The 14305-nt window shown below is 45.9% G+C and overlaps 2 protein-coding genes and 1 long non-coding RNA gene across 4 annotated transcripts; 2 read left to right on the top strand and 1 right to left on the bottom strand.

Annotated features, from left to right (window-relative positions):
- Positions 1-1120: 1120 nt before the first annotated feature.
- On the top strand, positions 1121-4310 carry LOC136947340 (potassium channel subfamily K member 13-like). Its single transcript, XM_067241366.1, has 3 exons — positions 1121-1457; positions 3048-3811; positions 4155-4310. The coding sequence occupies exons 1-3, from the start codon at positions 1121-1123 to the stop codon at positions 4308-4310; spliced, it is 1257 nt and encodes a 418-aa protein (XP_067097467.1).
- On the bottom strand, positions 3859-8751 carry LOC136947341 (uncharacterized). The gene is made up of 3 exons (XR_010877010.1): positions 8714-8751; positions 8404-8517; positions 3859-4312 (listed from the first exon to the last, which is right to left on the bottom strand). It is a non-coding gene; the product is annotated as an uncharacterized lncRNA (long non-coding RNA).
- LOC136947339 (26S proteasome regulatory subunit 4) lies at positions 7999-12720 on the top strand. Of its 2 annotated transcripts, XM_067241362.1 has the most exons (11): positions 7999-8020; positions 8490-8543; positions 8759-8855; positions 9117-9241; positions 9535-9720; positions 9845-9973; positions 10118-10214; positions 10453-10642; positions 11103-11254; positions 11462-11616; positions 12425-12720. In XM_067241362.1, exons 1-11 carry the CDS (start codon positions 8018-8020, stop codon positions 12557-12559), a joined length of 1323 nt encoding a protein of 440 aa, XP_067097463.1. In that variant the 5' UTR covers positions 7999-8017; the 3' UTR covers positions 12560-12720. The 2 variants fall into 2 exon arrangements, with proteins under 2 accessions (XP_067097463.1, XP_067097466.1); XM_067241365.1 differs by lacking the exon at positions 7999-8020 and having other exon boundaries at positions 8512-8665.
- Positions 12721-14305: the final 1585 nt, after the last annotated feature.

Here is a 14305-nt window from a genome sequence, read left to right as displayed (position 1 = left end):
ATAATACATTTCGCCCTCGCAACATGGTGACATTTGCTCACATAGTCTCTTGGCATCTCTGAACAAATGCATGAATCCTCAATCCAGACTTGAAAGGTCATGTCATATTGATCCATATCTGAAGACGCAATGGAGCATTAGTGCTGTAGAGAAGAATGGTTTCAAGAGTTGAAATAGTGCCCTTCTTTATTAGTATTAATTTAGTTCAGCGTCCTGCTAATTTCTCATCAACTGAACAGCCTTTAGTTAAAGAATAGTGTTAGGCAACTTCACATACTCCCGGGTGGTTTACATGCGATTTTGATTTATGGTTTTTATTACCATCTGAAGAGACATTGAATTAGATAGTTTTCAGGATCTTAAAAAAAGTCGGAATATTTCCACGTGCCAAGGGTTTCTCCTTCTCTGGCTTGAATCTGCCGGTGGTTAGGAAGGATGAAAGGGTGTCGGTCTTGTTCCAGACTTCGAGCCCCCACCCTGACGCCTCTCGAGGTGGAGGTCAGAGTCAGCGTCTAACCGTGTGCGCAGACGATCATAACATCTGCCTTGCTGGTAGCCCTTGGCATTTGTGTACAAAGATAAGGCTATTGCTAGGAGAAACTCTCCATTGAAGACGTCTTTAAGCAGCGCTAACGGGAGGAAAGCATTTGGAAACGCTGGAAAGGGACTTTAACGTGCGCTAAACTCTGTCCACAGGTTTCTGTTCAGAAGACGACCTGTCAGTCTGTTTTTGAATTGTTTTCTTTGACGAGGTAGGCTTTCAAATAGCCTAAACTTATTGAACTGCGCAAACAGGCGCCTGTCTCTTTTTTAAAGAGGATGTTAACATTTGGTTAAATTATGCGACGGCAGTGTTGCGGCTTTTGAAAAAAACATCGTGGATCAGTCAGATGATTCTGGAAAACAGGCTTTTGCTCTCATTCGGAGCAGTATGCTAATTGCAAAGTGACAGGTGCACAGTCTCCGCGAGGTCGCTAAACTTGCTTTCCACGGCACAGGAGTTTCTGTCATGAATTGGCTCGTTATCATCCTCAAAAGCGAGGGATGGATAATGAAGAGTGTGTGCTGAACATGAAACCATGCCGCGGGTACATCACACCTGTTCACTGGTGACAAGATAATGGCTTGCCGGAGCGGCTGCGGCTGCGGCATCGGTCCACTGAATGAAGACAACGCTCGGTTCCTGATGTTAGCGTTGTTCATAATCCTCTACCTCCTCTGCGGGGCCGCTGTCTTCTCAGCTCTGGAGCAGCCCAAAGAGCGGGAGGCAAAAGAACGATGGGAGCAAAGGTTTGAACATTTCAGTCAAACCTACAACCTGAGTAAGAAAGAGTTGAACAACTTCCTCAAAAACTACGAGGAAGCGAATATGGCCGGTATTCGTGTGGACGCTATCCGACCTCGTTGGGACTTCCCCGGGGCGTTTTACTTCGTGGGGACCGTTGTTTCAACCATTGGTGAGATTATTTGAAGGGTAGTCTGCATCATCTTGTATCAGAGTCTAGCCTATTGATCAACACAGTACCGTTGGTATTATTTTAAAATCATGCATATCATGTGTTTGATATCAAGTTTGATTTATGAACTCAGAAGCTTGTCCATGCAATTGAAATTATAAGGTCAAGTGCTGAACGTTCTGAGTGACACCCTCCACAATTAGGCTCGCGCCAGAATGACTAATTTTGCTAGAAGGAAACTCTTCTCTTGAATAGTCAGTCAGTTTGAAACCTGCTGTGGCTGAACTTCAGTTTTGGTGACTGGTGACTATTGCGTCTTTTATCGCCAAGTAGCACGGTTCCAATGTGTTTTTACCACACCCGTGGTGAACGTAGCTCTGTAGTGAGTGTGTAGGCCTATAGAGCTTATTTTCCCGTAGGTGTTGGGAACATTATACATTCAATTTCATTTCAAGACGCGTTTGTCCAAAGAGATTTACAAATATTGTTTATAGAAAGTAGGCCTTCAACAGAAGATCAAAGTTCAAAAGTGCATATTTGGTATTTATTTACCTTTTGGGAAAGGTACATGAAACCTAAAGGATAATTGAGAGACTTGGAGGAGGACGGGAGGGGGTGTGCAGAGGCAAAAAGGCCTTTCATGCCAGAGTAGACAATGTTAAATGACCAGTGAAAGAGTGTTACAGAACATCTAGCAGCTTATAGTCGATGGCCTTCATCAGTCTTTATCTATGGACTTCCACTCGCACCAAGAGACCACAAAATGAAAAACCGAAACCTAGGCCAAATTCTTAGTGGAGGAACTTCTCAAATGTTCTAGATGAAAATCGTGTACCTTAACCTATAAGGTGCACAGGTGAGATGATGTCACTGCTGGTTGGAAGAGGAATTGACTGGGAACGTACTGTAGGTGTAGTTTACGTCACGTTACATTTCAATCTTCTTAAATGGTTGAGATACAACACTCCGTCGCTTGAAACAAAAACAATCTATGCCTCGGACAGGATTGCATTGATCCGCGAGTCAACGAGCTGGAAAAACCATTTCACTTTACACGTAGGTAGGGGCTGATGGAGAAAGCATCAGACATGAAAAGAGAAATGGGAGATATAGACGAAGGGAGAGAGTTGGGGGGAGGCGTCAGGATAACTGGAAACCGTCACCAATAGCAACCCAGATCAGGGAGAGTGCAGTGGGCGTGCAAAGATGATGAGGATGTTTCTGAAGAACTGTGCTCTGTGCTCTGGGGAAAGGTGCACATGCTGCTTATTAAGAAGCAATTATAAGCATCAGAATTGGAACCATCAGTTCCCTTTCTTGAGAGCAATCACAGCTGCAAGCTGTCACAGTCCACCCTCTGCATGAGGTTGAGTCCAGTAGCAGGTACATACTGTACACACACAGCTGCACACTGCCAGTTCACCCAGAGCATGGGGATGGTCTGTGAGCGTGCAGGGGAACATGCTGTACTGCATGTCAGTACAAACCATAATAAGTCAAAATGATGTGTGTGGATGCGTGTGTCTGTGTGTGCGTGTATGCGTATGTGGGTGTGTGTACATGTGTGTGTATATTTGGGTGTGTGCACAGGCTTCGGGATGACCACGCCAGCAACCATCGGGGGCAAAGTTTTCCTGATCTTCTACGGCCTTGTCGGCTGTGCCTCCACCATCCTCTTCTTCAACCTCTTCCTGGAACGTGTCATCACTGTCATCGCCTACGTCCTCAAGTTCTGCCACCAGCGGCGTCGGCGCATCGCCGTGCTCCCCCCAAGGAGCCGGCGACTCTCCGAGGGCTGCGGAGGCAGCCGGGGCGAGGGCCTAGCCGGCTGGAAGCCCTCGGTTTACTGCGTGATGCTGATCCTGGGCGCGGCGGCCATCTTGGTCTCCTGCTGTGCCTCGGCCATGTACTCAGCGGTGGAGGGCTGGGGCTACCTGGACTCGCTCTACTTCTGCTTTGTGGCCTTCAGCACCATCGGTTTCGGGGATATGGTGAGCAGCCAGAAGGCTGTGTACGAGGGCTCGTCTACGGCCTATCACCTGGGGAACTTCCTGTTCATCCTGACGGGAGTGTGCTGCATCTACTCGCTCTTCAACGTCATCTCCATTGTCATCAAGCAGGTGCTCAACTGGCTACTGAGGAGGCTGGAGGCACCCTGCAGTTACTGTCCGGGGAGGGGGGAGGGGGGGCAGAAACACCAGGGGAATCCCCGCAGGAACGTGGTGGGGCCCGGGCACCCGCGCATGCACCGGGATCTCTCCATTGAGACGGACGCGGTGAACGAGAGCGAGGCGGACGGGAGGAGGATGTCTGGGGAGATGATCTCCATGAGGGATTTCCTGGCAGCCAACAAGGTAAGAGGAAGGAAAGCGTGAACGAAACTAACGTGTTTGACGTTTTTATTCATTCAAAATCAAGGATCAGAAGTGTTAACTTCTAACAGTATTTGGGTGGGAGAGATGTGTGTATGGACCGAACTTAAGGTTGTCCCAAATGCGGTCATTTAAATCACTGAGATCTTCCATGTGGTCTTTGTTAAAGCAAGTGATGCAAAAACAAACGCAAGAAACAACAGTACTTAAATAATTTTTTTAACAATTCTGTGAAAAAGTACCTGCGTTATCACTTTTAGAAGATTAGGTCAAAAGAATATCTGAGTTCCTGTAATTACTCTTCGCTCCTCCTCGTTCCTTTCAGGTGAACCTAGCCATCATGCAGAAGCAGCTATCAGAGATGGCTAACGGGCATCCTCGCCAACCAGGCTCCTGCTCCCGCCATAACGGCTTCTCTGGCGGCGTGGGTGCACTGGGCATCATGAACAATCGCCTGGCCGAGACCAGTGTGGACAGATAGATCTGGAAAAGACATGGTGGGGGGTCAGACGAAAAGGAGATGTCCTCCCGTCTCTCAGAGAGAGAGAGAAAGATATCATCATTTGAAACATCCTGTATTAAACATGTAGACGGTTACACAGTGTCACAGCTCCATCAAGTTGTCTATCTCCAGGAAGACATCCCGTGGGAATAGAACTACCATACTGTAGAGTTCATCACTAGGAGACCAACCAGGCTTCTGACAGACCATGAAAACTGTAATGCTTTCAGGGTTGCTGGAAACACATCTGGTCTACATGACTGTACTGAAATGCTGAACTTCAGACTCAGTTTCCATGGTGATGGAAACTGCCCCAAGGATCTGTCGTTGAGGGTTACCAACCAACATTTTCCCTGCTGTATGGAACTCATCACGGTAGCGGTCGCATGTGTTTTAAATCTGACCTCTTCGCTAAACCCTGTCAGGAGAGACAGTTGGAGAATGTTGTCCCGAGAGGATAGAGTGGAGAGCTACCAAACGGGTTTTTTTTTTTTGCTCCAGCTGTAACTAACTTGATTTATCTTACAGCCGGCTAATTAACAGAATCCTGCTTGCTTAATTGAGGTTTGAGTGAAAACCTAGAGAGAGAGACAATGAATGCTTCACTGAGGTGTTTACGATGCACTCGCAGTGTCTAGAGAAATTTCCTGACATACTTACATAATTTGTCACCGTAGATGTCTGAATGAGACATACAGTGAATACAAGAGTATGATTAGACCGATGAAGTCGGCTAAATAAGCTCATTATGCTCGTCGGCTCTAATGGATTCTCTTTTTCATAGCTCCAGTCCATAACTGTACTTAAACACAATGGACATGACCGTCGAGGCTGCGACCAGACAACAACAGCAGAGACGCGTAACAAATCTGAGAACGCATACACAGTTTTAGAATGTGAGGCTATTACTAGAGAGACGGTTGAATATTGTGGTTAATATAATCCAACCAATGCATTGTAGAATACGTTAGGCCAAATTTACATTTGAAACACCTCTCTTTTGTCCACATCTGCTCTGCATCTGCTCTGCAAAGTTTTTTTTACAATGCGGTGATGCAGTCAAACAAGGCTATATCCAGTGCTTGCACCTTGGTGGTTTCAAAGAGGTGTTATGTTCCTGTTCTCCTGTGGAAACTGGGAATGGAGACTCTGACAGACAAGTCAGTGAAAGGTGCATGCGCCGAGCCACAGCTGCCAGCAGAGACAAGCTGAGAAAGTGTTTGGAGAAGCTGCTATAATATGCATGGGGCTGGGGAGATAATGTACGCCTCTTTGCGCTCTTTGAAAACACTTTGGAGAAGCTCAAATTACAGGGTTCCACTCCTCCTGGCACCGGCAGTGATGTCACTGAGATTCAGTGCCTGGTGTGAACTGCTTTAGCAGACCGGATATCGAACTGGTCATGCCCTCCCCAGTCCCCACGGTTATTAGTCCCAGATACGATACATAACAATGATTTAATTTAGAATGTTATACAAAGCGACGTACAAGGGGGTATTTGAACCTCATCCTGCATCCTTCATACTGCAGTCAGATGCTCTACCGGTGAGCAAAACCTATCATCTATATAATAAAATGATGGGCCTCTTAGTTTTAGATACGGCTTTCATCTCCAGGATACTGTTTCTTAGCAAGAAGCATTACAGATCTTCAACAAAGTGTGAGTGATCTTCTGTAGTTTAATCCAGCAGATGAACATCTTCCTGTATTTTTGTATGAAATGGAAAATGAATATGACATTTTCAAATTGTTACCACACTGAGCAAACGTTTAAATTCTGCTTGAAATAATTTTTGCTGTTGCTTACTATTGACATCCATTCAAAGTGATGAATGCACATTATTAGATAACTATACTTCTGAGATTCACCAAAAGTGTAGAACTGTCTAAAAGATGAATAAATCTAGATTTATCTTGTCTGAATTGTTGCACATTCTTCATAATGTTACATTATTTTAGCAGTCAAACAGAGAGCCAATTTTTTATAAAACAACAACATGTAGGTATTTGCCAGACCAGTGCACATCTTTAACAACAATGAGTTATTTAGCTGACGCTTTCATCAAAAGCAACATATAGGAAGTTGTTGAACCTGCACTTGGTCTGCAGTCAAATGCTTTGCCACTGAGCAATATCTATCCAATAAATGCCCAACATACCTAACACAGCAACCCAAACAGTGTCCTCTGTGACAGATCTTTGAGTGTGCTAGATTTTTAAACATGTTGAATATGTATGTAAAATACATGCCACTGTGATGAAAATCACACTGCAGAAACAGTGGTCACAGACCAGCCATCTACTTACAGAATAATAATTTGGTGTTGGATGTCCCTGGACACCAACAGCTGAACGCTCTGATATCTCTCTCATACCCCCTCTCTCTCCTTGTCTATCTGCCCCAACCCTTGTTACATGTAAGCACACACACATGTTCTATACACTCACCAGGGGATCTCAGCAGCTTCCCTCTCTCTCTCTCTCTCTCTCTCTCTCTCTCTCTCTCTCTCTCTCTCTCTCTCTCTCTCTCTCTCTCTCACACACACACCCACTCTTTTACTCTCTCTCTCTCTCTTTCCATCTTTCTAAACCTCCCCTCTCTCTTCCTCGCATGTCTCTGGTTCTTGCTGGAGGTGTTAGAAAGTGAGTCAGAATACTTTGTTGGACTGCTTCAGAAAAATCACAATGTCTCGTTGTTACGGCCACCCACTTTTCCTTTTCCCAATTGGGATAGTAAAGAGAGAAGATGCACGATATTATTTGCGTTATAGCCGAGTGATACGTTTGCCGCCTTGTGGAGAATTGAGATAAAATTATAGAAGGCCTATAGGTTACTGGAGATCCTCGTTGCATGTCAGTCAACCTGTGAGGACCGCAGCCGGAGAGGAGTTATTACATCTCCAATACGTAATATCCAAGCTCTGTTTTTAAAACATAAAACTTTAATGTAACAACTAGGGATTAGATGTTTATATGCTGAAAATCCATTTTACCGCCAAAATAGGCAGGTACAACACATCAAAATATTTACGATGCAATTTGAGTATTTGTAGGTTGCTTTGGATAGAAGAGTGCTAACAAAACAGTAATATAAATGTAAATCTATAAATCAAAAGGAAAGAGGTAACTGGCACTGTTTGGTAGACTACGTCACTGACCATTAAACCACAAGTACACATCTCAGTAATACAAATGAAAAAAAACTACACTAAGTGGGTTAATCACTCTTCAGAGGGTAGCCTACGGTGTGAAATGAATTTTCTGCCTTGAATGAGCTTTGATCGTGATATGGGGAGACACACTCAATAGTTGCCTCTTGAGTATATCCACCCACGAAACACAGCTTGAAAATATTGTATTGTATTGCAAAGTATAGCCAACTGTAAACTGCTTTCATCTTTATCAGCTTGAACCGATGTTCGGATAGTAGATAATGGATTTAATTAACACTTTAACATGGCGTTATTTTTGAATACCTTAAAATAATAAAGGTATGTTTACAACAATGGAATGTCTGTGGTAAATTGCTATCTTACTGAAGCATGTTGTTGATCTCATTCTTTTTACAGTCATTGATCTCATCTAGTTGACTTAATTACTTCCTAAATTAGGTTTAGGGCATTCGCCTGACAATTTGTCCTTCACGACTTGCCGTAGAAATACGTCACTTTAGTGAGACAGCAACAATGGTGAGTGAGCAAGCAAATTTATTTCTTACTTATGTTTTCTTAAAATAGTTTGCGAAATGGCCTGATAATTCACTGCGATATTGGCATTTTGGAATCAAATTTGATCAATTTGCTTGACTCTGAGACACAATACTTCTAGACATTGAATATTGTCAGACGGACAGATCATGTTAGCCAACAACAGCTAGCACTAGCTAGCTAGTCATACAGCACATAACAACTGACACCCGTTGTTGGGAGTATTTAGAGCTAGTTGTTTTACATTAGAACATTCTAATTTCCTAGCGTCTGTACTAACTCGTCGATAGGCGACTACATTTATTGTCACGCTGTTTTTATCATGTAAAGCTCCAGGATAGGTAGAAGAGGAAATAGCTAGCTACCTGTAGATGATAGTTGTCGGGAGATTGCGTGAACACAGCGATGAACGTGTAAGTGTCGTTTCTAATGGACTTGTCTGTTAATTCAGGGTCAAAGCCAGAGCGGAGGCCATGGTCCTGGAGGGGGCAAGAAGGATGATAAGGTAAGTGGCCGGAGAGAGCGAAGTCCCAGGGTCAGGGTTACCCTCCTGGTGTGGGATTCAGTAATAGGAGTGGCACGCAAATATTAAATGTACTTCATCTACACAAATCATTGTAATCCAAGGTAATGTGCACCATTACATTTCTGGACAATTATGGAACCACAACATACAAAAATAGCTATTGCCTGATTTATCATATTATCTTGGGTTGTCAGGACAAGAAGAAGAAGTATGAGCCTCCCATTCCCACCAGAGTTGGCAAGAAGAAGAAAAGAACCAAGGGACCAGATGCAGCCAGCAAGCTGCCTTTAGGTAGCCCAGCCCAGCCAACACCTCTCTCTCTCTCCCCACTCTCCCTACCCCTCCCTCTCTCTCTCTCCCCACTCCCTACCCCTCTCTCTCGCCCTCTCTTTCTCATCACTACTATCAGCAGGTTTTATACGGACATAATTAATATTCTTAACACATTTTGTTTGAACCTTTTTATAGTTCTTCCACTTACTACTTTAATAGTTCTTCCACTTACGTTATCTGGTGAAATGACTGTAACTGTGTGTGTGTTTGCGTCTCCAGTCACCCCACACACGCAGTGTCGGCTGAAGCTTCTGAAGCAGGAGAGGATCAAGGACTACCTCCTCATGGAGGAGGAGTTCATCAGGAACCAGGAACAGATGAAGCCTCTAGAGGAGAAACAAGAGGTAGGCCTGCTACTGACACAGTACTGTCACAATACTGATGCAGTACTCACATAGTACTCTCGCATTACTCACACAGTACTCTCACATTGCTGACACAGCAATCTCACAATACTGACACTGTACTCACACAGTACTGACACTGTACTCACACAATACTGACACCGTTTCATTACAGCATTTGGCTGTTGGGTTGGTGTTTTCTCCACTTAAAGGTTTTCTTGACTTGGTTAATTTCTGGAAGTTTTTGGTACGGAGGGATTTTCACCCAGATCACGATGGGTTTCTTCCCCCAGGAGGAAAGGTCAAAGGTGGACGACCTGCGAGGGACCCCCATGTCGGTGGGAACCCTGGAGGAGATCATCGATGACAACCACGCCATCGTGTCCACCTCGGTGGGCTCGGAGCACTACGTCAGCATCCTCTCCTTTGTGGACAAGGACCTGCTGGAGCCTGGCTGCTCTGTCCTCCTCAACCACAAGGTAAACAACAACAACAGATTCCTCTGGAACCAGAGTCCCTGCTCCTGCAGTCTCCCTGCAGACCCCCCCCCCCCCCCCCTAGACCCCCGAGAGAGCCACATCCTGCTGCTTCTCCATTCTGCAGGTCCACGCTGTGATCGGGGTGCTGATGGATGACACGGACCCCCTGGTAACGGTGATGAAGGTGGAGAAGGCCCCTCAGGAAACCTACGCTGACATCGGAGGGCTGGACAACCAGATCCAGGAGATCAAGGTTCAGATCACAGACCAGCCTTTCACGCATTCTGCATCTGACAGGAATCCAATCGCTCGATCGCGACGGGATTACTTGGCTACGCTACGGGTTGTTTTTATTGTGTCTTTAAGCCTTGTCTTCTTCTGTGGTGTTTGTGTGCAGGAGTCTGTGGAGCTACCTCTGACACACCCAGAGTATTATGAGGAGATGGGCATCAAGCCGCCCAAGGGAGTCATCCTGTACGGAGCCCCAGGCACAGGTGGGTTAGACCCCAGGGACAGCAAGCGCACGGAGGCTGGATTCATTTAGCAGATTCTTGGCTTCATCTTCTTTAAGCAGACACTTTCACGCAAAGCCTTCTGCCTCCTGAACTCTTCCACTGAGCTAAACCCATCCTATAATACACAAATAAATACTGAGGATTTGTTTAAAATAAATATAAGGACACATAGGAATCATTATGATCTCTTACTGATTGCTCCCCCCCCCCCCTCCAGGTAAGACCCTACTGGCCAAGGCGGTGGCCAACCAGACGTCGGCTACGTTCCTGCGTGTGGTGGGTTCAGAGCTCATCCAGAAGTATCTGGGGGATGGGCCCAAGCTTGTGAGGGAGCTGTTCAGGGTGGCCGAGGAGCACGCGCCCTCCATCGTCTTCATAGACGAGATTGACGCCATCGGAACCAAAAGGTGGGAGTGTGTGGGTGTTGGGGTGTGTGGGTTAGTAAGTGTGTATCGTATCTGGGAGTGTGTGTGTGGGGTGGAGAGATGTATGTAAGGGAGTGTGTGAATGCGTGCGTTTACTTGTGTCTGATGACTCGGGATGAAGGCATGGTGCTAGCAACACCATGTGTCTCGGCGTTAATTAGTTGGTACCGTCAGGTGACTGTGAGTTAGTGTATGAATACGTGTAAGACAGGCTTGGGATGCTGCAAGTCAGAGAGAAAACATGAGGAGAAAGTTTCCCAGCACTGTAGATGCTGTGGGGCTGTGTCTGTGGGGCTGTGTCTGTGGGGCTGTGTCTGCTCTAAGCTGGTTGTTCACTTCTGAGATCCATGATCTGCTGCTGCAGCCTCTTTTCTGTATGCGTTGTTTGAATATTGTTGTGGATAAAGGCATTTGCTGAATGAATACGATGTCTCTGCCTTAGATACGACTCTAACTCTGGAGGAGAAAGGGAGATTCAGAGAACCATGCTGGAGCTGCTTAACCAGCTGGATGGTTTTGACTCCAGGGGGGACGTCAAGGTCATCATGGCCACCAACAGGATAGAGACCCTGGACCCTGCACTTATTAGACCTGGTGAGGATAGAAAACACACACACACACACACACAACACATTCCTTCCGCTCAATCGCACAAACAAACTCTCCTCCTCTCTCTCCCCGGCTCTTGTGCTCTTTCTCACGCTCTTTTTCTCTTCCTTCCTTCCTTCCACCCCGTCTCTCTCCCTCCCTCTCTCTCTCCCTCCGGCAACTTTCTGTTGCAAATCCATATTTCTAATTCAGGGAGAATCGACAGAAAGATCGAGTTCCCCCTGCCTGATGAGAAGACCAAGCGGAGGATCTTCCAGATCCACACCAGCAGGATGACTGTGGCCGACGACGTCACCCTGGACGAGCTCATCCTGGCCAAAGACGATCTCTCCGGAGCCGATATCAAGGTGCGCGCCAGTCTGCAGCCGAGCAAGGAGTTCCCAATGTGTTGTGCTCTAGCTTACTGTAGGGGTTAATGCATTGGTTGTCATATCATATATTTACTTAGTAGACCCTTTTTTTCCAAAGCGACGTACACAGAGATCTGAACTTCTTTGTTCTGTAGGCATATGCTCTGCCACTGAGCTGTACCCATAAGTAGCATGTCTGTTCCTTTGCATTCTGAGAACATCCACGTCAGCCCTCTAATCATGATGTGTTTCATGTGCGCTACCCTAACATCATCAAACGGAACATTTTCCATATCCCCTTTATGTCATAAAGCTTCATCTGCAGGGATGGGGTCCCCAGTACACGCTCTGATACAGCTGTGCTGCCCTCTAGTGGCAGTGCCCGGCGGCATGCTGGAGCCCCAGAGCGTTTTATTGAGAAGATGCTTTTTTATCCGTAGCAAGGCCAGGGGTGGAGTTATGCCTGCGGCCTCTTAATCTGCAGTGAAGTCCTCTACCACTAAACTACACCCATCCCAGACTGCTTGGCAAGAGTGTCCAGCATTGTAGTTTCACAGTGAAGCCTTGTTTTATTTCACCTCAACATAATAACCTATATCTCGCTCTTGGTCTTCTTTTATCTCTCTTTCTTCCTTATTCTTTTCTCTTTCTGGTTCTTTCACTCTTCCTCGGTCTTCCTCTCTTCTTTTCCTCTCCTCTCTTCGTGGCTCTTCCTGCCTCATCCTCTCTTCCTTGCTCTTTCTGTCTACCTGTTCCCTCTCCTCTCTTGTCTTCCTCTCCTCTGGTTCCTGTCCTCTTCTCCCAGGCTATCTGTACAGAAGCAGGCCTCATGGCCCTCCGAGAGCGCAGGATGAAGGTCACCAACGAGGACTTCAAGAAGTCCAAGGAGAACGTCCTCTACAAGAAACAGGAGGGAACCCCCGAAGGACTGTACCTCTAACCCCTGACCCCTCCCTGTGTGAAAGAGAAGCCAGGCTCCTGCAGTTTGTCTACCCTGAGAGTTGTGATATATTTTGTGCATGGCTTAATGTTTGACTTCCCACCTTTTGTTACGTTTCATGTGGTCCGTCTAATATGACAATAAAAAACGTTGTACTGTGAGCATGTGTTGATATGTATCCATGTTTTATTTAATATTGGACATGTGACCAGTCTTCCTGTGTGGTTCAGTCGATCCATCAGTGTTTGAGCCATGTAAGAATGAACCACGAACTATTGACCCAGACAGGGTCAAGACGGTTTAGTTTTACTCATCATGAGAAGGACGAGACAAAACCGAGAAAATCTTTTTGCAATTCTCAAATGTGTAATTATTCACTTCTCTACGTCCTCCATGCTGGTGCAACAAATTACTCGCGTCGCGTGCGCCTGGCTTTCCCAGGCCTTGCTGGATTAGGATACTTATGTCCGGGTATGAGCGGCGGTAGATCCAGCTGGTTCCAAACTCTCACGGCTCACATGGTTATCGACTTCCCTGCTGGGATCCCAGGTTTTGCAGTGGGGCTGTAATGTCCATGGAGAGCAAATCGCTGCGCACGTGTTGCAGAGTTGTACGGTTGCCTAACGATTTCACATCTTGTCATAGTCCCTTTACAAGTGCCAACAGCACCTCCATCTGTTCGTCACCCCGGGATTTCTGGTCATTTACGTCTCGCACTTTCGTTTCTGGTGCAAGGTGGCCCTGCTCTTCACTACTAATTAGTTCTGAGGCTAGGTTCATGGCACTTTTTAACGTTTGGGGTTTTAGCGCTGCGGACATTTAAACGTAAATCACCACTTTCAACATGAGTCATGAAATAATCGCGGGCCAGTTTTGGCTGACCTGTTAGCGACTCTGCCAGCAGAGGGTAGCCTACTGCAGAGTTTGTTTTTCAAAATACGTTTTTCTTCATTATCCTTATAAGTGCATAGTTGTGCGTTTTACGTAAGTTATCAGTGTGGGGTAAGGATGATTAAATGAGGCGTGTGGGCAAATATGAATCCAGCCCAACACTCCAAGCTCAAAAACGACATCCACACTTTAAATTGTGTGAAAACGCTATGAAACAGCTTCTGCCCGCTGCCAGAATTTGATTTCTTGTGGGGTTTATCTCAAGAACACCCTTATTCCAACATAGCGAGCTGCTTAATCCTGCTAAACCGCTCAGGCAGTGGCGCTGCAGTTTGACACTTGGAGAAAAGCAACATTGATTTAATTCCACTTGATGTGAATCCATGTGTAACTTTGTACTCAGCAGAAAGGCCCATATGCAGCACCCCCGTTTAGGCTTGAGTGAGAATGCTGCCGCAGCCTCTGCTTGACAACTCTCAACTGCATCTTTATTAAATCAGTCACGCATTTCAACCGCAGCTCGCACATCGTAGCACATTCAGCAAACAGTGAAAAACTAAATTAATTCAAGCGTGGCGTGTAGGCCTGTGGTGGAGATTGGTTGGTGAATGGACAGAGGAGGAATATTCTAATGACACTATTCCTATCAGACTATGCCCAATCAATTCAAGGGATAGTCTGATAAGTAGTTTGACACACGCGTGCATGAGAATGTAATGATGACGGCTCGGAGTAAGATAGGCCTATATCAGAAGCATTTGAACTAGCCTCCAGAAACTTGTCGATGCCAAGTTTGTGTATATTTTCACGGGATAGCCTAATATACACTGACAAAAGTTCCTTTAGTAGCCTATG

This window comes from Osmerus mordax, chromosome 8 (genome assembly GCF_038355195.1).
Source record: "Osmerus mordax isolate fOsmMor3 chromosome 8, fOsmMor3.pri, whole genome shotgun sequence".
Classification (NCBI taxonomy): Eukaryota; Metazoa; Chordata; class Actinopteri; order Osmeriformes; family Osmeridae; genus Osmerus; species Osmerus mordax.
The sequence above is the reverse complement of the archived record's forward strand: the minus strand, read 5'-3'. Positions and strand labels throughout refer to the sequence as shown.

Bases quoted from the DNA above. Each gene is read 5' to 3' on its own strand.
- LOC136947340 (XM_067241366.1), top strand. From the start codon at position 1,121: ATGGCTTGCCGGAGCGGCTGCGGCTGCGGCATCGGTCCACTGAATGAA. The intron at 1,458-3,047 runs GTGAGATTATTT...GTGTGTGCACAG, and splicing joins GACCGTTGTTTCAACCATTG to GCTTCGGGATGACCACGCCA. The intron at 3,812-4,154 runs GTAAGAGGAAGG...CGTTCCTTTCAG, and splicing joins ATTTCCTGGCAGCCAACAAG to GTGAACCTAGCCATCATGCA.
- LOC136947339 (XM_067241362.1), top strand. The intron at 9,242-9,534 runs GTAGGCCTGCTA...TTCTTCCCCCAG, and splicing joins CTCTAGAGGAGAAACAAGAG to GAGGAAAGGTCAAAGGTGGA. The intron at 10,643-11,102 runs GTGGGAGTGTGT...TCTCTGCCTTAG, and splicing joins GACGCCATCGGAACCAAAAG to ATACGACTCTAACTCTGGAG.